Source organism: Lygodium microphyllum, chromosome 30 (genome assembly GCF_053477565.2).
Source record: "Lygodium microphyllum isolate KBCC chromosome 30, Lygodium_microphyllum_v1.1.10, whole genome shotgun sequence".
NCBI lineage: Eukaryota > Viridiplantae > Streptophyta > Polypodiopsida > Schizaeales > Lygodiaceae > Lygodium > Lygodium microphyllum.
This window is the reverse complement of record NC_141164.1, coordinates 63,323,234-63,344,779: the sequence shown is the minus strand read 5'-3', so window position 1 is coordinate 63,344,779 and position 21,546 is coordinate 63,323,234. Positions and strand designations below refer to the sequence as shown.

Below are 21,546 nucleotides of genomic sequence, written 5' to 3'. Positions count from 1 at the left end.
GTCTATCATCCTATGTGCTTTCAGTACTTTAGATGGAGGGCACATTAGTGCATTTCTTTTAAGTTTTTAGGCACTTTAGGCTGTCTTGGTCGCCCATATTTTGGGCATGGCCAAGTTATTACTAGTTATGGCCCCAGTTCACCTATCCATGGGCAGCTTGCCCCTCTCTCTCATTATCCATCATTGATCCTTGGTGATCATTCAACCCTCATTCTCTCATCCTCCTGCTATCATTTGGTGCCCACACTAATGCATTGAGATGCATGTTAGGGCTAACTATTGCAGCCTTGTACCTCTCAGCCATTGGTGTCATTTGTTCCTTCGCTCACCTACATTTTCTTTCTGTCTCCTCTGGGTGTTCACTTTCCTTTCCACTGCACTCTCACAACGTATCAAAGCCATGTGTGGGAGCCAGAGATCTTCGAAGAGCCGCACTCTGTTCGAGGTACCAGCCATTCACACGTCATCTTGGGGGAGTCCAGATCTGCCTTTCCAACCATGATCAGCTGTTTATCATCCGCAGCGGCTGGATACCCTGCGTTTACTGCAGAGTGGAGTCTCTCTCTGCTGGGGGACTATTTCTGCTGGATAGGTCCTTGTTTCAGCACAGTCAGCCCTTTGTACACCTGCCTTTTGGTGTGTAGGACTTCCTCCTTTTCTGCTGGACAGGTCCTTATTTCAGCATGGTCAGCCCTTTGTACACCTGCCTTTTGGTGTGTAGGACTTCCTCCTTTTCTGGGCAGCATTATATAGGCTGGGTGACCTGATTTTTAGGTGCAGATCTTCATAACATCTGCATTTTCTTATAATGTGTCACCTACAGGTTCCTGCCCTCTCAGGCGGCTGTTTCCTCTGCACTATACCTGTATTTTGTGCAAGATATTATGGATCAGACCTATTACTATTTGTGTTTTGCCCCAGGGCTGTTTCCTCTCTGCATGGGAGCTGCCATACAGGCTGGATGACCTGTTTCCAAGTGGACAGAACTCATTTTTTGCTGCATTTTATGCGGGGATGGTTCTTTTTGACCAAGGCAACCTTCTCCATGTGCTGGGTGGCCTGAGACAAGTGTTCCTTCCGTCTCTCCTTGGCTGGACATCTGCGTTTATTGCAGATTACTACTTCCATGGGTACTCTAATTATTCCCGTACCTTCCAACAGGCTGTATCATCCTCTGTATATCTGTGTTTAGCAGCCAGCCCTTTCTACAAGTGTTATTCCCATCTCTTCTTGGCTGGACATCTGCGTTTATTGCAGATTACTACTTCTGTGGGTACTCTAATCATTCCCATACCTTCCAATAGGCTGTATCACCCTCTATATATCTGCATTTAGCAGCCAGCCCTTTCTGGCCAGCATTGTGTGTTCCTTTCAATATTGGATACTCCCCATCCACCTTGCCTATGTTAGTCTTCTTCTGTACCACAGCCTGACACACCCCAATTACTCCAAGGACACCTCTTATTGGTTGCTTTTCACCACAGTGGCAACATCTTCTTTGTTGTCTTCCAAGTACTTTCTGAAGGATATCTATGGCTGACGTGTATGCTTTGGGGGATCATGGGATCATGTGGTTCAAGTCGATTCAGACCCCGACCACCATCCTATCACTCTTTCCCTCTATTTTCTTTTGGGGCTTCTAGTCCCCAATTGGCATTGATGGTATCTCCTATAAAAGTGCATGCCCTAGCCAAGGTGAAGGAGGAGGAGTTAAGGATGCTTTCTAATGCACCTTCTACTGCTACAGAGTCTATGTCTTTTGTTGTAGACCGTTACTACTGTTTTTACACTTGCAATTATGACTCTTCTTGGGCTGATAGAGCATTTAGCTCTACTGAAAATGCTAGCAATTGGTTATTTTATAGTGGTCCTTCTAAGTACATTACATCCCGCAAGGATTTATTTTCGTCTGTTATTGCAGCTCATGTTGACAAGCCTATGCAATGTGCCAAAAATATATTAAAAATATATCTTACCCTATTAGAGGTGTTGGGAAGATTATCTTAAAAGCCATTGATGGCTCTACTCTCCGTTTACAAGATGCATTATATGTGCCAGGGAAAAAGAAGAATTTGTTGTCCATTTTTTCTTTAGAAAAGTATGGTATGAAAGTTACATTTGATGATGACAAATACATAGTCAAGGATAAATAATTCTTGACTTTGGTTTCGACTAGCACATTATGCCATGGACTCTATGAGTTAGATACTTATTTGATTGATCAGTCAATCTATTTAGCATCTACTCTTACTCCTACTATGTCACATGCAGAGTTATAGCATGCTCGCATGGGGTATGTCAACTATGGCAATTTAATGCTTATGCAACATACTCAAATGCTAGATGGCTTACCTCTTTTGGAGAGATCTCCTGAGCATATTTGTGAGGGATGCATTTTGGAAAAAATGCATCGATTCTCATTTCCTCATGATGTTGCTTTTAAGGCAACAGCCAGATTATAGATTGTGCATTCGGATATATGTGGACATATGCAAACAAATTCATTGGGTGGATGTTATTATTTCGTCACTTTCATTGACGACTTTACTCGTTTTTGTTGGGTCTACTCATTGGTGAAAAAGTTAGACGTGTATGATGCATTTTTGGCTTTTGTTGCACTTGCTGAAAATCAATCTGGTTGCAGGATTAAGACTCTCCGTTCAGACCAAGGGCGGAAATAATGTCTTCCTTGCTAAATAATTTTTTACAACAAAAAGGCATTGTCCATCAATATACTACTGCATATACTTCACAACAAAATGAGGTTGCAAAAAGGAAGAATCGGTCACTCATGGAGATGGCTAGATGTATGCTGAAAGCTAAGAGTTTACCACATGGCTTTTGGATGGAAACAATTATGTGTGCTTGTCATATTTTCAGCAGGTGCCCTACCAAGGTATTGAAACTTGTTATACCTTTTGGGGCTTGGAACAACCGGAAGCCTTCAATTGGCCACTTTCGTACTTTTGGATGTCTTGCGTATGCTCATATTCCCGAAGTACTAAGAAAGAAGTTGGACAACAAGGCTGTCAAATGCATTTTTGTAGGGTACAACAATGAGAGCAAAGGATATAGACTGTATGATCCTGTTTTCAAGAAAGTCTTTGTCAATAGGGATGTGATTTTTTATGAAAATTTAGAATTATCCCTTGCTAGTTTTGATACATATTACGCTGCAAATGATGTGTTTGAAAGGCTACTGCCCATTTATTTTGGTGATACAACTGGAGTTTCAGTAAATAAACACAATGTTCAGCCAGTTGCTCCGAAGTACTAAGAAAGAAGTTGGACAACAAGGCTGTCAAATGCATTTTTGTAGGGTACAACAATGAGAGCAAAGGATATAGACTGTATGATCCTGTTTTCAAGAAAGTCTTTGTCAATAGGGATGTGATTTTTTATGAAAATTTAGAATTATCCCTTGCTAGTTTTGATACATATTACGCTGCAAATGATGTGTTTGAAAGGCTACTGCCCATTTATTTTGGTGATACAACTGGAGTTTCAGTAAATAAACACAATGTTCAGCCAGTTGCTCCATTGAGCAATGCAAAAATTCAGCCTATGGCTGATCTGAATATTCAGCAAGATGCTTAATTCGAGGTTCAACAAGAGCTTGTACATAATCAAGAAGCTAGGTAGATGCTTAGATGGTACTTGCAGACTATGAAAGATGGCATTTGGATGCTCCTATTGCTGGTTGTACTAGAAGACAAGCCCATCTGCATGATCATGCTAATATGATGGAGTTTGTTATGGCAGCACACACACTTGATGTGAGGAGCTTAATTGTTTTGAGGATGCACAACAGAGTGTGCATTGGACGGCAGCAATGCAAGCTGAATTTGACTCTATCATAAAGAATCAAACATGGGATCTAGTGACATTGCTTGTTGGAAAGAAAGCCATTGGCACAAAATGGGTCTATAAGCAAAAAAGAAAAGCAGATGGATCCATTGATAAGTATAAATCCAGGCTTGTACCAAAAGGCTACACACAAAAGAAGGGCATTGATTATAAGGAGACATTTGCTCCTGCATCCCGTATGACGGTGTATGGTTGCTTTGGCTACCCATCATGGTTGGACTATGCACCAGCTTGATATTAAAACTGCATTTTTACATGGGGAACTTCAAGAAGAAGTGGATGTACAACAGCCCATCGGTTTTGCACTTGAGGGATCCGAACACTTGGTATGCGAGCTGAAAAAGGCTTTGTATGGTTTAAAGCAAGCTCCATGAGCTTGGTATGCAAAAATTGATGCATTTTTACTCAACCAAGGGTCCATTAACAGCCCATCAGAGTCTACTCTTTACGTATGCAAAGAGGGGGGGAACCTTGCTAGTCATATGTCTTTATGTAGATGATCATCTGCTTGCAAGGACACATGCTGATCAGATTTCAGCATTCAAGAAAAATTTTAGCAAACTCTTGAAATGTCAAATTTAGGGCCTTGGCATTACTATTTGGGCATTCAATTCATTCATGATCCTAGAGGCATTGGATTGTCTCAGTCCAGATATGTTGGTAAACTCCTTTAGAGATTTGGCTTCCAGGATTACAAGCCAGTTAGCACACCGATGGAGACTAGACTCAAGCCGTCTTTGCATGATGGCAGTGATTTGTTTGACGCCCATACATATGCTCCACCAGTTGGATGTCTCATTTATTTATGCAACACAAGGCCAGATATTCAGTTTGAAGATTCAGCCCTGAGTAGACAATGCACAGTCCACGCATATCACATTGGCAAGTTGTGAAGCATGTTTTTCGTTACTTGCAAAGTACTAGGACTCTTGGACTGCTTTATCCCAAGGGGGGACCACTACAACTACATGCTTACAGTTATTCAAATTGGGCTGCTGATTTTAATTCACATCACTCTATGAGTGGAAACTATTTCTTTCTTGGCTCATTTTGCATCTCTTGGCTTAGCAAGAAACAATTCACTGTTGCCACATCATCTTGTGAAGCTGAATACAAGGTAGCTTTCACTACCACAATTGAACATATATGGCTAAGACGTTTGTTGGCAGCTCTTGATGTATCTATCCAAGGATCCTACTCCTTTGTTTACTCACAGTCAAAGTGCCATTGCAGTGGCACAAAACCTAGTGTTTCATGCACGCACGAAACACATAGAGATCCACTATCACTTTGTCAGAGAAAGGCTACAAGTAGGAGATATCAGCCTTGTCTACTTTCCTACCACCAGCAATGTGGCAAATGTCTTCACCAAAGCTCTTCCTCACAAAAAATTTAAAGCATTTCGCAATGCTTTGAATTTGACTCATGCCTACGCTCACAGAGGAGTGTTGGTGATCTGCAGTAGGACACTGGGGCACTTTTTACTCTCCTTATGAGAGGTTTTTCCCCCCAGTTACATTATCTTCTATTTTATGTGCTTATGTTACACAGTTCAGTCACTTATCGTGTTTTACACCTTTCGGGTGTGAACGCACATTAACAACCCTGAGGTTTAAGGGTTGTACTTTGTACTTTCATTACAGTCTTGGTAATTGCATTGGGAGTCGTGTTGTCTTCACTCTCTCTCATTCTCTACTGTCAATAGTGTACTCTCAGTTGAGAACTTCGATCCTCACCTCTCACAAATTGAGAGATTTGAGAATAAAGATTGGATAGCTGTGGAAAAATGTGAGATTTGATACTCACATTTGATAATGAACAGTGGATAGTTGTGATTGATGTGGAATGCTCAGCTCTTGTACACAAGACTACATCAAAGAAACTTCATGTAGAATGAAAGGAAGAAAGCTTCTTTTACAAGAAAAGTAGATTTAAGTGCAAAGAGGGAGATTCAGGTAGCACAAGACAAGTGTCTAGCCACATGTCACAAAACTGGGATAAGAGAAGTGACGTTTGGAAGCTTTAATGACAAAAGTTCTAACCTTTATCTCATCTTCAAGGCTTTCTTTCTCTGGCTGAAAACCATAAATTATAGAGACAATCATACTTAGTAAATATTATCACGACACAAACAAACTATTTATAGAATATCATGCTTACATTGGGCTTTGCATTTTTCCACCATTTAAGGCTCCTAACATTTAAGAACGCCCAATATAGGAATCACACGAAAGATCTTCTCAAACACAACACAAAGATGATATCAAAATCTTGATTTGAGATTTCTATGCAAAGATTTTTGTATCCTAAACTATCATCCTACATATGAACATTGCACAAACTTTTATGATCATGCCATTTGGCTGACTATAATTGCTTATTCTGCCATATCGAACGGTCATTGTCATTGAGGTCCTATTTAATACATTTTTCTCTTCTTGGGAGGAATTAAGAAAAGATATGCTTCCTTGAGAGCAGCCTACCTGAAAGAGCCTATTCCTTATGATTTTGTTTATTTCATGTTTTTGGAAACTGATATCATATTTTGACTTTAGTGATGATAATTGTTGAGGAGTCTTTCATAGAAGTTTCTTTTCTCTCTTTCTTTTCAGAGCAATCATTCTATAACAAACTTTTCTACACAATGATAGGCTATTGCTCTAGCAGGTGCCCTTTTTAGACTTGAAAGATATTGTTTTCAGTGTATATCACAAGATAGTTTTGGCTCATTTCTGACAGCATCGTCATACTCAATGCCAACTACAGAAGTCTTTCTTTAAAGTCCAGGCAATGGAGACATCATAAATCCTGAGTTGTAGCAGTGCAAAAAGGTTACCCATGGATGGCTCTTCAAAAGGTCTTCTAATGCTCATTGCAGTCTTAGTTTCTGCATGCTTCATGCACATTCCTGCAGAAGAAAGAAATGTGTCTACATGTCTATTGAAATTAGGACCTGAGAGCAGAAAGATAAAACATCCAGTTCTATGGGGTAGAGTTAAGGTTGCATCTAAAAGCAAGGGGTGCCATGTCCCTCGTAACTTTCCACACAATCTTCCCCTCAGCTCAGTGTCGTTCAGTTGACAGTAAAGTACATAGTTAGATAACAAAGATGAACCTATAAAGAAACGTGATTTGGAGGTTGTGTATCCTTTATGTCCATTATCATGAGGTTGATTTCATCATCATTCTATAAGCTTGCTGCTCCTATAACTCAGTTCTATTAATCTGGCTGTCTAGCGTTCATTTGATTTCGATGACTAATTGTCAAGGAACCTGTCCATCTTGAGAGTCAAACAAGAAGTTCCTGAACTCAATCTTTTTGATGAGTCACGCAGTATGGCACTTCCGAAGCCCACTTACTGCTTTTCAAGGTATTGATTCCTAGTAGCATAGGTCGTGTAGAAAAAGAGCTTCCAATTATTTAGGTGTATGTTATACACACATATAGACAATGAGGCATAAATGCAAAAGCAGTGCTGGGTGGTCCAAGATATGTACATAACATATTAATGTATGCATTTACACACCCACACACACACACACATGCATGCACACACATGCTAAACTCCAAAGTGGAGCACACAAGATGAAAGCTTGCAATAACAAGACAATCTAGAATTGGGTTGGATAAGGCTTTTCAAGTGCTAACAGGTGAACAAGTGGACATCTGCAAGCCCTCTCCTGCTTTGAGCTATTTGTTTGAGTATCAGAACATCTTGACTACATAAAATAGAGAGAGTACATAGTATAAGAACATACTGAGATTCAGCACTGTAAAAAGTACCTCATGTGTCCGCAAGTGATTTTCATCTTTGAGTATTCCACGAGCCTTAAGCCGCTGCTTTAGTAGTTCTGGGAGGTCCTGTTTTGCCTGAGGTACTGACTTCTTCTCCACATGACCAGGTATGCTTTCATTGGAGGATTGCAAGGTCAAGGTCATAACTGGTCTGTCCGCATCATGATGATCATCTCCCCCATTCACAGAAACACTTCCTTCCATTTTTGACAAAGCAACATTAAACATGGAATGGCGTGCAATGTCATATGCTCCTCCACCAGGCACACCATAACCATTTCCAATCTCAGAATTCCCTGAGAAAGCACCGAATCTATATGAGCAAATCTTCATGAATGCTTGATAAACTAAAATTGAGTTCCAAAGTTAAGGCCATGACAAAAAGAGTCATCAAAACTCTTGTTAGATGTCTTAAGTTCTAATGTAGATACTTTTTGCCTAGTGATCAGCTGGAAAGGGAGGGGGGAGCCTGCTAAGAACTGGCTTAAATTTTTTAGATTCATTGTCTATGATGGAAATTAATTTACTTTTGCAAGGTCCAAAAGCGTACGAACTGGCTTAAATTTTTTAGATTCATCATCTATGATGGAAATTAATTTACTTTTGGCCTTGCAAGTCCCTTAGATTCATAAGAGCACCCATGCAAACAAGAATAATTCTCCATAATTACTTGTTTCTCCATGTCTTCAATGTGACCCCATCCTCATGGGAAGACAATCCATCTATGGTGTTAGATCAGATGCACAGCTCACTAGACACGAAGTGGAGTAGCAAGTGAGTCAAAGTAGACACAAAGAGAAGCATGCAACAGTACCTTCACACTAATGAATCACAAGAATGAAAGTACAAGGTATAACCCTTAGGTCATATAGACCTACACAGTTACATGTGTTCACACAAGGAAAAAACCCTCCTATGCAAGAGGGTAAAAACTGCATGTGGATGGGGTGTGTTCATACTAGAACAATCAGTGAAAAGTACAATGTATATTTAATAAAACCCCCTTGGAGTGACTAATGTGAATGAAACAAGGTTGTTGAAGATCAATCCCCAGATAGACATAAGCCTAAGGCTTTGTGAATAGCTTCAAATTTTCTCTGGATAGAGCCTTAGTGAATATGATTGCTATGTTGTCCTATGGAGGCACATAGTGTTGAGCAAAAAATGCATTACAAACTGATTAGCTCTTTTAAACAGCCCCAAAATTTTCATTTAAAAAAGAAACGCATTTCTAGAGAGTTTTTGTGTTCCATAAGAAAACCCTAATTTGGGGGATCCTTCTGTATCTATAAATAGACAGGCAGCCCACTATTAATCCCACCCCTATTTTTACAAGTCATCGCTCTTCTACAAAATTTCAGCCACAACCCACATCATTTAGTGGCTATCCAGCCCTCACTACTACTGCCACACCTTCCTCAACTAGTGGCTACCTTGCTGCTGCACCTCGTTCCTGCATTTATTGCTATAGCAGGCTGCCCGATGAAGATATGCTAGGGTTTGCATTCAGAAAACACAAAATGTACGAACATGACTGAGACACAATAACTCAGATAGTAACACAATAAATGCAAAACACAAAAACACAAGCACAAATAAAGAAGAAAGAGAACTATGAAGAGAATAAATCAATGTTGTAAATGAATGAGGGAATGTACAAAATGCTCAAAGAGAGAGCTGTCCAACATAGTTTTTTCATACGCAAATCAAGCATCAAATGCAAGCATCTATGAAAGTATAATTTGAATATGATTCAAATCCTGGACCTAAATCCTGCTTGAGCCTAGTTTTTTAACATATTTTAACAAATTATGAGAAAAGTACTAAACTTACAAGCATCTGCAAAACAACTTTGAGATAAATCATAATACATACCATGTGCTAGTTTCAAAATACAAAGATATGTCCAAATTCCAAAGAACGGAAGCGCAGTGCGCATAGTGCACAAAATTCAAATTAAAGTATTGTGATAGTGGACATAGAGGCATGCCAACTAGCATTCATTTTTCTTCTCTTGCAATTGGCCGAGGAAAGATACATGATTCTTACTTGTGCATGTCGAACTCATCAAATAATATACCCTACATATCCATATCATATTTTGTATACCTTTCTATCATAGTCATCCAACCTTCATGCACCTCTTTGTCACTATCGAGATTCTTTGCTCCCTAAATAGAATGCAATACAAAGACTGCAACATGTAAAGATGAATGTATCATATCCCATCTGTCCACACAAAGCTCTTTAATCTCTTGCAATCTAGCATCTCTCACTCCTATCAAGGTATCCATTTTCTCTACCATTTGATCTATCATCTCATATAGAAGCCCTATACTAGCCCCTTCTCTATTTGCAAGAAGAAGGATTTTAAGAATGAGTGCACAAATCTTTACAATGATCTTAGCATCATTCCAAAAGCTTTCTCCCAAAACAATTTCAACCACTTCCATTCCCTTCGTTGTTTGTGAAGCTTTCTTTCTTGCCCAAGCTGCACGAATAACAATACGACGCTGGCCATTGTAGGATCTCTCATCCAACAAATTCACCAACATAATAAACAAGTAAGCAAAGTGTGTATTAGAAGGCTTCAATAATTCTTTCTTGTTGAATTGGTGATACAATATCAATATTGTATGCTTGTGTATAACAAATGCGATAACCTTGTTTACTTAACCCAATACAAAGGCAATCCATGAAAGCTTCCCAATATCTTCTAAAAGAAGATCCAAGCAATGGCACGTACATCTAGTGAAAAAGATGTTAGGCCACTTCTCAATCAGATCACCAACCTTCACACAATTAGATGTATTATCTATAGATACCTACACCACATAATCTGGCCTAATATCAAGAATCACATCTCTTAAGATGCCTAAGATGAACTTCCTAGACTTGTATTCTCCACCTATATCAACAGTTTTTTTTTAACTAAACCGTAAGTGTCTACAACCATGACATTTATAATAGATCTGCGCCTTGCATAGGACCATCCATCACAAACAACGCTATATCTATATCTCTTCCACTTCTCCCTGATGTTAAGTAAGTCACAGTCAATGCATTTAACCTCATCCGTAAGGTTCTTTGTGAATAGGCTATGATATTAGGGTGGTTTATAGCTTTGGTCCACTTGCCCAACTACCTTCAGCATGCCAAGAAAATATGGCCTCTTCACTTTTCAAAATGGGATATCTTCTACATAAAAGAAGCAATGAACAGCCATGTCTGCCTCCTTTAGTGCTTGCATATCCCAGCATTTCAATTTATGCTCAGTTGTTAATTGCTGTAATTAAGTGCTTGATCAGGTTTTACCATCCTATCTGAAGAGGAAGGCTGGTTTCACTCACCATTAAATCCAATGGGATTGCAATCATATTTCAAGTTTCTTATACTTTCATTGAATAGCCCTAAATTGTGCTTCGAGAATCGATCTTTATTAGCCCAAAAATATATTGTAAGGATAAGCTAATGCAATCAGTGAGTCACTGAATTGCAATGGTAAGACCCTCATCCCATCTTCCATTTCAATTCTCTTTTTCCAATCGATCCTTCAACTTCATAAAAGGCTAAAAGCTTCATTTCTAAAAATGCACATCATCCCTGGTTTCTTAGATTAGTATGCGCTTGCCATGTGGAACATTTCCATTGAGGAAAAAGGTCAATGTTTATGAAAGCTAGATTGCCCAGTCTGCCCAATACTCGCATCTACATTGTCAATGCCACTAACATAATAAGCATCTCCCAAATCTGACACGCATGCATTAATGATTGCCATGGAGTCTTGTACTCCAACACCCTCTCTTTTAATCATGTGGATGGTCATACAAACGTGAATGTTAATAGAGAACAAATCGTGGAAGTGCTAAAAAAAGCATGATAAAAATAATATAATGCCTATAAAAACTATATTTGCTTAAATTGAACCAGATTAAACCACAAGAAGTACCCAAAATAACATTAGATGGCTTTTTTCTTTTTAAGAATGAAAGAAGGGATAAAAGCAAGGATAGATTTGTCATAGATTTAGAGGGACACAATGTAGTTTACCAAGCAACAACAATGAAAAGGGGACATGCCATGAACAACATGGTAAAACAACCCCATTGCAGTGTCGAATGCCCCATAAGATTTCCCCTATTCTGCTACCAATGCGGCCTCACAACTTAGTTGACTACCCCTGCAAGAATAGTAGAATCCCATCCCTATTAACAGTTTTTTCCCAAACTCAAGCCACTTGCAATGGGTCTAGTATTGAACATTTATTTTCCTAATGCCCTAACAGACCCCCTAATGCACCAATCATCATACCCTCCTTGAATATCTTTAGTAGATAGCACATTAGCACTTCTCATAAGTGATCCAAAACTTTTAAATGCCATCACAAGGCTCAATGTAGTATGCAATTTGCGACATGCATCCTTTTTATTTTGTGGAGCTGCATTGCACTTTTCCACACCAAGACCTATCAAACCTAAAATGTGTGCCCTTATACACAATGGGCCACCATCCCAAGTATGTCCACAATACTTGCATCTACATGTATTCTTTCCTCTTTCAATTGTTTTCACAATAGTAACATGGTCCCACTCAGCTTTCCACTTTCTTCCCGTTTCCAAAACCTAACATAAATTGAATGTAGGTGTGACACTGTTAGTGTCAAATGAAGACATTGGGCTGTAAAAGCTTGCTGCCTTTTGATTACAACAAAGCCCCAATTTCCAAATTAAAATTTTCAACCTTCAAGCTTCAGTTTAGACACACACACACACACAAAGGCTTCAGCTTTAACACTAAAAAGTGCAGGCTGATTACTCTGCACAGCGGCACACTGGAGTCTTTGAAAGCTGAAAGAGGGAGAGACAAAGAAAAATGTTTTGTCTTCAATGTTCAAACTTCATAGTTGACTTTAGCTTTCAGCCTTTATGCTGTGAAGAGTGACAGTGCAGTCTGAATACATTGCACTGCTCAAAGGCACAGAGAGAGAGAGAGAGAGAGAGAGAGAGAGAAAGAGAGAGAGCTTACCCGGTGGTTAGAAATTTTGGGGCAGTAGTGTTTCCACACAAACACTTGTCTTTCCCACAATTTGGGGACTTCGTGCACAGATTCTCAGCCATTTACAGGCTAGAAAGGCCATTTCCAGTCTGCACACATTGACAGACAAGCGAACAAGGAAAAGTGGCAAATAATCACTCGTTGTTTTTTCAAACATCACTTCTGAAATGTTGTTTTCATATGTTTGTTTTTCAAACGTTTGTAGACATCCGAAAATTTTTTAGACACGCCTGAGAACAACTATGGTTTTGCATGTGGAACACAAACACTCTCTACAACCGCTCCCTGTTTAATGACACTTGCTAATTTACATGTTTTATGGCTATGTTAAAGAGCTAATCAATATATAATGAATTTTTAGCTCAACACCCCCTCTAAAGCCCAAAACTGAAACCAAAAAGGGACTAGAAGAAAAGCTCAAGCCCAATTTTACCCAAGGCATCCCATCCAAAAGTAGCCAAGACATTGGACCAAGGGTGCATGTTGGCTGCCCACTAGCCTACCAAGGCTATAGAGGCAATGGTTATCTTACCAAGGGAGTCCAAATAATCACCCCAAAGAAACCAAGGCATCAAACAAAGGGTGCTTGTCAGCTGCCCAGTGGCCTACAAGGACCTGCAAATGTGGATAGAACCACATTGAGTTTTTTCTTTTTTTTTTGGAGAATAGATATGATGTGCAGCATTTCAAGTAACTTTGTCTCGTGGGGAGAATGAGAAGAGATGGGTATGAAGATATGCTAGGGTTTGCATTGAGGAAACACAAAAAGTATGTCCACAACTAAAACACACAGACTCAAACAATGACATGCAAAACTCAAAACTTAAAACACAAAACGTAAAAACACACACATAGACAGAGAAAGAAGAGAACTCTAAAGTGAATGAATCAATGTAGGAAATGAATATGAGAGTGTATAGAATACTCAAGCACAAAGTAGCGAGTGTCGAAGCATGGCGTCCACCAAAGACGAATCCCGAGTGCTATAACCACCAATCAGAGAGTGGAAAAGAGCAAAACGCTAGTCATTGAGGCAATAGATAGCCAAACGATAGTAGAAAAGATGTCCCATGACAAAGAGAGCAACAAATCTGCAAAACACAGCAACTAAAGGAGAAACAAGTGACCTATCAAGGCTTGCACTACAAAACACAGCCTCCCTGTCTGATGCAAAGTGAATGCCTAGATAGCAGGGCGGCCTCCCTGATCAGTAAACATAGCTGACTAGAGGGGCTGAATGGTGTTGCCCACGTTGGAGTGATGGGTGGCAACAATTGATAGGCCGCCTCAGAAGAATGATGACATGGCAATAATCTGGAAGGACTAGACAGCCACAAGAAGAAGGCTGATGGTTGAAATTTGCACATGAATGCAAGAAACCTACATAGAAGGAGGGGGGGCTGAATGGTGGGCATCCTATCTATTAGTAGATATGGAAGGATCCTCCCAATCAAGGTCTTGCATGTAAGACAAAAACTCTCTAGAACTGCTCCCCATTTAAAGAAACTTTTGGTAATTTACTAGTTTGGGATTGTTTTAAAGAGCTCATTAGTATGTAATGAGTTTTTAGCCAAACATTCCCCCTCAAGCCCAAAACTAGAATCAGAAAGGAACGAGAAGAAAAGTTCAAGCCCATTTTATCCTAAGGCGTCCCACCCAAAGCAACGAGGGCTACCCAATGGCCTAGCAAGACTACAAAGGCGATGGTTATCTTACCAATGGAGTCCAAGTGATCATCCCCAAAGAGGCCAAGGCAGCGGACAAAGGATGCTCATCAAGTGCCTAGTGGCCTTCCAAAATCTGCAAAGGCTAATGGAACCACATTGAGCTGTAGTTAAAACTAGCCTTCCTTCAGTGGATGGGTGGTAATTCCCGGATTACAACTTAATTAGAGCACTAAGCATTTATTGCAAAACCGAAAATACAAATTTACCTACTAATCTTTGGACTTTGGACACCCTGTTGAGCCAAAATTCACACCCCTTTCGGTATTTCTCTAGCTTTATTGAAGTAGAGGTTGATTTATAATGGGATTCTCCTAATCCCTTTCGCAATCCAAACTCCCCTTGTTGTCCAAAGTGACTAGAAGGTCTTCAATTTGATTTGCCCCTTGATTTGGGCAATCAATTGGCCTTCACTCACTTCAAGATGAGTGAAAATTCCCCAAATTTCATAGTTGGCTGGTCCTCCACTTGATTTCAGCTGAAAATCACCTTCAGCCAGGTTTGGCATCTTCAATGTCTAGCATGCTTCCTGAGGCAACTATTAAACCCTAATTTCTGCTGTAAATAAGGATTCAAAGTAAAGAAAACTTAAATTCCTCAACCTCCAAGGATCCAAATGCTGAGATCTTCGAAGCAAGGCTGTGAAATGGTTGGGAAATGAGAGAGAATGCTGAGGAGAGAGAAAACTCAAAGTTTTGTCGCAAAGAAATGACTGAAAATCAATCAAATGCAATTGCTACCTTATCCCAATAGAAATAAATGTTGTCGCCTACACTTGAAGACCCAAGCTCTACTGACGCCTTCAGCCTGGGGCTGCGGTCCAATTGCCTAGGATCTTGTGCAACTGTCGGCTGCTTCAAATCTGCAAACATATGCTGATAATGGCTAAGACTCAGCTCACAATGGCTACTCCAGCTCCTCACAATGTATTTTCAGCAAGAATGAATGATTCTCTCTCTCTCTCTCTCTCTCTCTCTCTCTCTCAACATCCGAGGTCCACATCTAGAGCTGTCCATCTTACTAAGAAGCAGAGGTACTAGCTCCCTCACAAGCATCAGGTAATACTCTGGACCCTTGCTCTACTGAACTTGACTGAGCTTGGTCTAAAGTTGGCTCTAACTGGAAAGCATCGAGGTAAAGTTGCAACAACTAAGGATGGTCTACCAAGTCATCCTCCTCCATCCTTTTGGAATCCATTGGTGAATAGTTCTGAAACTTCACCAAGCACTATCTAGATACTTTACCCCTGATTTTCCACTCTTTGTGCACCGAAATCTACTCTTGTCTCAATATTTCATTGTCGAGCTCTTCAACCTTAGGCTGAATTTCAGAAGATTCATGCTCTCGCACATCACCATGAAAAGGCCTAAGCAAGTTAAAATGAAAGGCATTGTGTATCCGCCAATGTGGAGGCAATTTCAGCCTATAACATGCATCACTAATCATTTCCAATACTTGGTGTCGCATACTTAGCTTTGGATACAATCTCTCTTTGCCCTTCATCATTTTCAACCGTGCCTTTTCGAAATGCAACAACACATAATCAGCCTTTTCAAAGTGCAAAGCATGCTTATGATGATCAGTTGTTATCTTTTGCTTATTACGTGATCTTTGAAGCACATAATTTTCTACTAAGTTCACGTTCTCCACATGGTGATCAACCTCAAAGATCTCATCTTTTGTATATAAAATAGAGGGTACTTTCTTATAACCCTCTACAACCTCAAAAGGAGCCTTATCAATGGAACTATGCACTGTGTTGTTATATGCAAACTCAACCAACAGCAAATATTGTTCCCACTGCGCTTTGTGGTTTGATACATAGCACTTCAAAAGATCTAAAACTGTGAAGTTAGCCTTCTCAAACTAGCCATCAGTTTGTGGATAAAAGGATGGAGAGAATTTTAGCATTATGCCCATATTCTCAAACAATCCTTTTCAAAACAAGCTTATCATCCATGGTCACGATCACTAATGATCGACTCTGGCATACCATGGTACTTAAACACATGCTACATAAAAAGATGTGCCATATGATTTGCCTTTATCTTTGTCCTCACTAGAATGAAGTGGACCTGCTTACTGAACAAGTATATGATAGTCCATATCCCATCATTTCTTGTAGCTATTTGTGTAAGCTCAAAGATAAAATCCGTAGCAATGTTCTACCAAGTCCTATCAGAAATAAGCAAGGGCTGCAATAAACCCAACATCTTTTGTCTATCATACTTGACTTTCTAGCATACTATGCATGTACTAACAAATTGCTCAACATTATGCCTCAAAGCTCGCCAATAAAAGAAGCGCTCAACTGCATGAACTGTGGCATCAATACCTCTATGACCCGCATGGGGAGCAGCATGACTCTTAATCATCACCTTGGCTGTTAACTACTTTGTAATATACAATCGTCTATGCAACATTAGAAAGCCCTCTCGAAGTACAAAGTGATCATGCCTATAGCCATTGCAAAGCTGATCATGTACATTTCCAAAGTCCGAATCAGTAGCATACTGATCCTTCATGGTATCCAACTCAATGTGATAAAGCATGCTAACAACCGATAGCTAAGGCTTACGAGACAGTGCATCAACCACTACATTCTTTTTGCTATCTATGTACACAATTTGAAAGTGAAACATAGACAAGAAGTTTGCCCACCACATATGCTTCTCAAATAACTTCGTCTGAGTCAAGAAGTAGCACAAAGTTTGATGGTCTGTCTGCACCATGAAATCAGTCCCTAAAGATAGTGTTTCCATGTGGAAAGTACATGAATCACAACCAAGAGCTCTTTCTCATAGATCTGCAAATTCCTCTCTACACCATGGAGAACACCGCTGTCATAAGCAATTACATGGTCATCCTGCATTACCCCAAAGTTGTTTCCATATAAATCACACTGCACAACAAATGACTTCTTAAGATCAAGCAATACAAGCACAAGATCCGAAGTCACTTTATTTTTTAATATATTAAATGCTGAAATTTTCAATGTTGTCCATCTGAATGGCACATTCTTCTTCTACAAAGCATACAATGGAGGAGCAATTTCAACAAAGTTCCATGCATACTTTTTGCAGTACAAACAAAGACCCATAAAGCTACAGATCTCATGAACATTCCCAAGATGTGGCCATAAACGAATTGCTTCAATCTTACCAGGATCCATACAAATGCCATCAGTTGATACAATGTAGCTCAAAAAGTGAATCTCATGCAAAAAGAATTTACTTTTCTTGTCAATAATCAACAACTAATGCATGCATATCTCATTGAATACTATTGCCAAATGCTTGCGATCCTCAATCTCATTCTTTGAAAGGACAATCGTGTCATCAAAGAAAGTGTCCACAAATTTCCTATACAACTGAAAGATGCGATTCATTATTCTATTGAGTGTGGCAAGAGCATTCATAAGCCCAAGTAGCATGACAAGAAACTCATACAAACCAAAAGAAGTTCGAAAGGCTGTCTTGGATACATCCTCAGGCCTAATCCGAATTTGATGGTAACCACTTTTCAAATCTATGCAGCTAAAAATGGCTACCCCTTGTAATTTGTCCAAGACATAATTGATCCTAGGGATCGGAAATCTAATCTTTATCGTGATTTTGTTCAAAGCACAATAGTCAATGCACATGCGCCATGACCCATCTTACTTTTATACTAGAAACACTGGAAAACAAAATGGACATGAACTATCAGGGATCAAATCTATGCCATGATCCACATGTCTTTCAGCTGGCAAGTATCCCGAAAGTGACTGAGAAAAGCAATCAACATACATTTGCAAAAATGCCATGAAATCTTTATCCAAACAAGTCACATTCCCAACATTTTCATTATCACTCTTATTCTTAGTGAAAATCAAGTAAGCTGAAAGATGATTTTTCATTACTTTGGAAATAGCAGAAGCAAATACAACAAGGACAGATTCCCCTTTCAACTTTACATCCAAAGTATGAACTTTGCCTCTATGAAAGAGGGTCACAATCTTATCATGAGCATCAATCACTACATGCACACAATGGCAATAAGGCATCCTAAGCAAGACATTACATCTTTCCAAAGGAACAATAAAGAACTCTTCACTATCCATATAACTCTAAATGTGCAAACTAAGCTTTCCAATGATAGGAGTGACCGGCTTTGTGTGTCCCTTGTATGCCATACCAATCTCACCCATGGGCCCCATCTCATCCTCTTTGATGCCTAAACAGGCTGCCATATCAAGAGAGATGAAATTTAATCATGCCCCTAGGCCAAGAAAAATCAATGAATACTGGTCTCTAATTTTGCCCCATGTCCTACAAAGTTTAGTACTATCATCATTGGGCTGATACACCACTATGTCAGACACTAAACCAGCATTGGTTTTGTCTTTCTTTCCCCTGTTATCATCTTTTTCAGCTTGCTGTCTATTAGGACAGCTCCTTGCCACGTGCCCTTCCTACTCACAAATAAAGCATTCATTTGCAGCCATCAATTCCTTACGTCGTGCATCATTTTTCGCACTCTTTCTTGGCCATCTGTTCCTCTTTCTAGCCTATTTTCAGATCTGCCCTGATTTTCAGCCTTTATTTCAAGTCTACCCTTTTTCTCAGCCCTAGCCTCTTTGGCATGTAACTTGACATCTATGTCCTAGAACCCTACATCTTTTCCACGTAGGAATGCATCAGCTGTAATAGCAATTTCTATGAGCTAAGACATGCTAGAAACTATGGAGTTTATGGAAAAATCCCGTATACCCATTGGCAAACCCATAGTTGTCCAGCACAAAAGGTACGATACGGTACAATATGATAAAATACGGTACTAAATGGTACCTTAAGATTTTATAAGGTATGGTACGATATTAGTACGAGAAAAAAAAATAACTTGATTATTTTGGGCTAAAGATAATAGAATAGATATTTCAAGTCTAAATAGCAATGCTATTAGAGTATATAAGATGAGTACTTGAGGGTAACATGCCAAAACCTAATGCTGCATGTGCAATATGCACTATTGCTACCTACAACTTATAACTACATAGATGGGAGTGGATACATCATACATGCAGGATCATACAAACAAGAGAAGTGTGGGCTTGAGAGAGAGAAGGTTGAGAGAAATTGTTTGAATCTCAAATAACCTAATCTCATGGGAGAATCATATTAATATAAGAAGCATTTAGCTCATCCCAAAGTACAGTTCAAATGGGAAAGATGTATCCATTAAGTTGGTACCTTATGGTACTAATACATAAGGTACGGTACCTAAAGTATGGTATAGTATCAAACCTTTCGTACGTGGTACTAGTGCAACTATGGGCAAACCACAAACATACTTCTCCACTTGTTCATGGAGGGGTATGACCAATAAGAAGTAATGGGCAGCAAAGCATCCCAAAACTTCCTATTATACTAATCCAAGTTCTTACAATCCTTATGATCCAACTGATTCCATGCTGTCATAATGTCTACTTCAAAGGTACTTGTCAACCAATTTAAAGCAAACATTTGATTGAACTTGATCCAAGTGGTAGGTGCCTTTCCCTGAATGAGACCACTGCAATGCATTTCCCTTTAAGAATGTGGCTGCCTTGCGTATCGCAAATGCCTTTGTGAAGTTGCCTCCAGAATAGGCGGCTTCAAACTGCTGAATAAAAGTAAGTGCTTTCAGCCTATCTTGTGCACCATTGAAAGGCTCAAACTTCACACTTTTGTAACCTTCATCATAGTTCTTTGGTGGTCCTATGGGTGTTAAACTATCATAAATAGGCTATTGCAAAAAGGGTGCATTTGTTATATTTGCATGAAAACCAGCACTATCACATACACTTGCATGACCAACACCAAATCATTGTGCTCCAACAATCCCTAGGGGTGCAGATACATGTCCATATGGCCCAATTTGTGCCCCAGGCATCATGCCTATGCTGCTATACATGGGATTATGCATTCCTCTTGCATCACCCGAATACATTGGGTGTTGTGAGCCATGCATCAGCTATTGCATACCATAAGGATTTGTGCCATACATTCCCGTATGCGGTCCCTGTCCAACCATAGCATGAAAAATGGTACCTCCACCAAAGTATCCTTACTAACCCATGCTTAAATTTGCATAAATACCTTGTTGTCCATACTCCCACAGATTGGCACTACCACGTTGGCCATGCATTTGCACTTGTCCCACAGGTACCAATTGTTTGTGAGAAAAGAACATAACTTGATCGCCTCGAAGAGCCAATAGTGGTAAACTTAGCGAGTAACCATCTATATTTGGCTAATTTGACTTTTAGATCATCCCCTGCCTTAATGGAAAACTCCTGAAGCTCAAAGTCGAGATTAATACATCGAGTGGAATCTCATGCAGCATTGTGGTCAATGAGATGACTCTAACGCTCAAATGCAAGGGGAAAATGTTGTAACTAAGAGTGGAACTCAAGAGGCAACCCTTTCATTAACTCAACATTGGTCGTGGCATTGTGGGCTCTTCATTGACAAATGTGATCAAGGTGAGTCAGTCAAGGATCCAGTAAAGGCAGAGACCAACAACGAGGTCTCAAGTCTCTGAGATTCAAGCACTTGTTGCATGAAGTTTAACCAAGTGGTGAAATTTGACCTGTTAAAATGAGTCTTATCTATGAAGGCATTCTTGTCGTAGCAATAGAAGTGAGCGTTGTAAGAAGGATAATGTGGGTAGGGGGGATAGGCTGGGGGAGTGAAATACACGTGGGAATTAATCCCAAAGTATCCACCATCCATAGCTTGTTTGATGATGGGAAAATTTGTGAGTATTCTAGCTAATAAAACAGCTAGAGACAAGGATACTAAAACCAAATCCCAAAGGGCTACAAGCTTTAGAAACAAAAAATGTGCTACTAGACAAGCCAAAGACTAGCAAGTAAGCTAGGCAAGTAAGAAAAATTCAGATGGAAGATTTGATTTTGGAGTCAATCAAGTTCCTTAAGTCTTACTTGAGAATCTCACGAGTAAAAAAACAAATGTTGCATATGGATCCAACTGAAGAGGAATTTCTAGAGACTCAAAGATGAGTTGATATTGAGCATATAGGTAGGGAGGTAAAGAAGAGTGTGTACAATGGATCCCAAAG

The 21,546-nt window shown here is 39.6% G+C and overlaps 1 protein-coding gene across 1 annotated transcript in view; it reads right to left on the bottom strand.

Annotated features, from left to right (window-relative positions):
* LOC148009929 (WW domain-containing protein) overlaps positions 1-21,546 on the bottom strand; it is a 72,293-nt gene that overhangs the window by 8,620 nt on the left and 42,127 nt on the right. Inside the window, exon 6 of the mRNA XM_087673338.1 lies at positions 7,652-7,959. Within this exon, the coding sequence (XP_087529464.1) occupies positions 7,652-7,959 (308 nt within the window). The remainder of the gene's footprint in view (positions 1-7,651; positions 7,960-21,546) is intronic.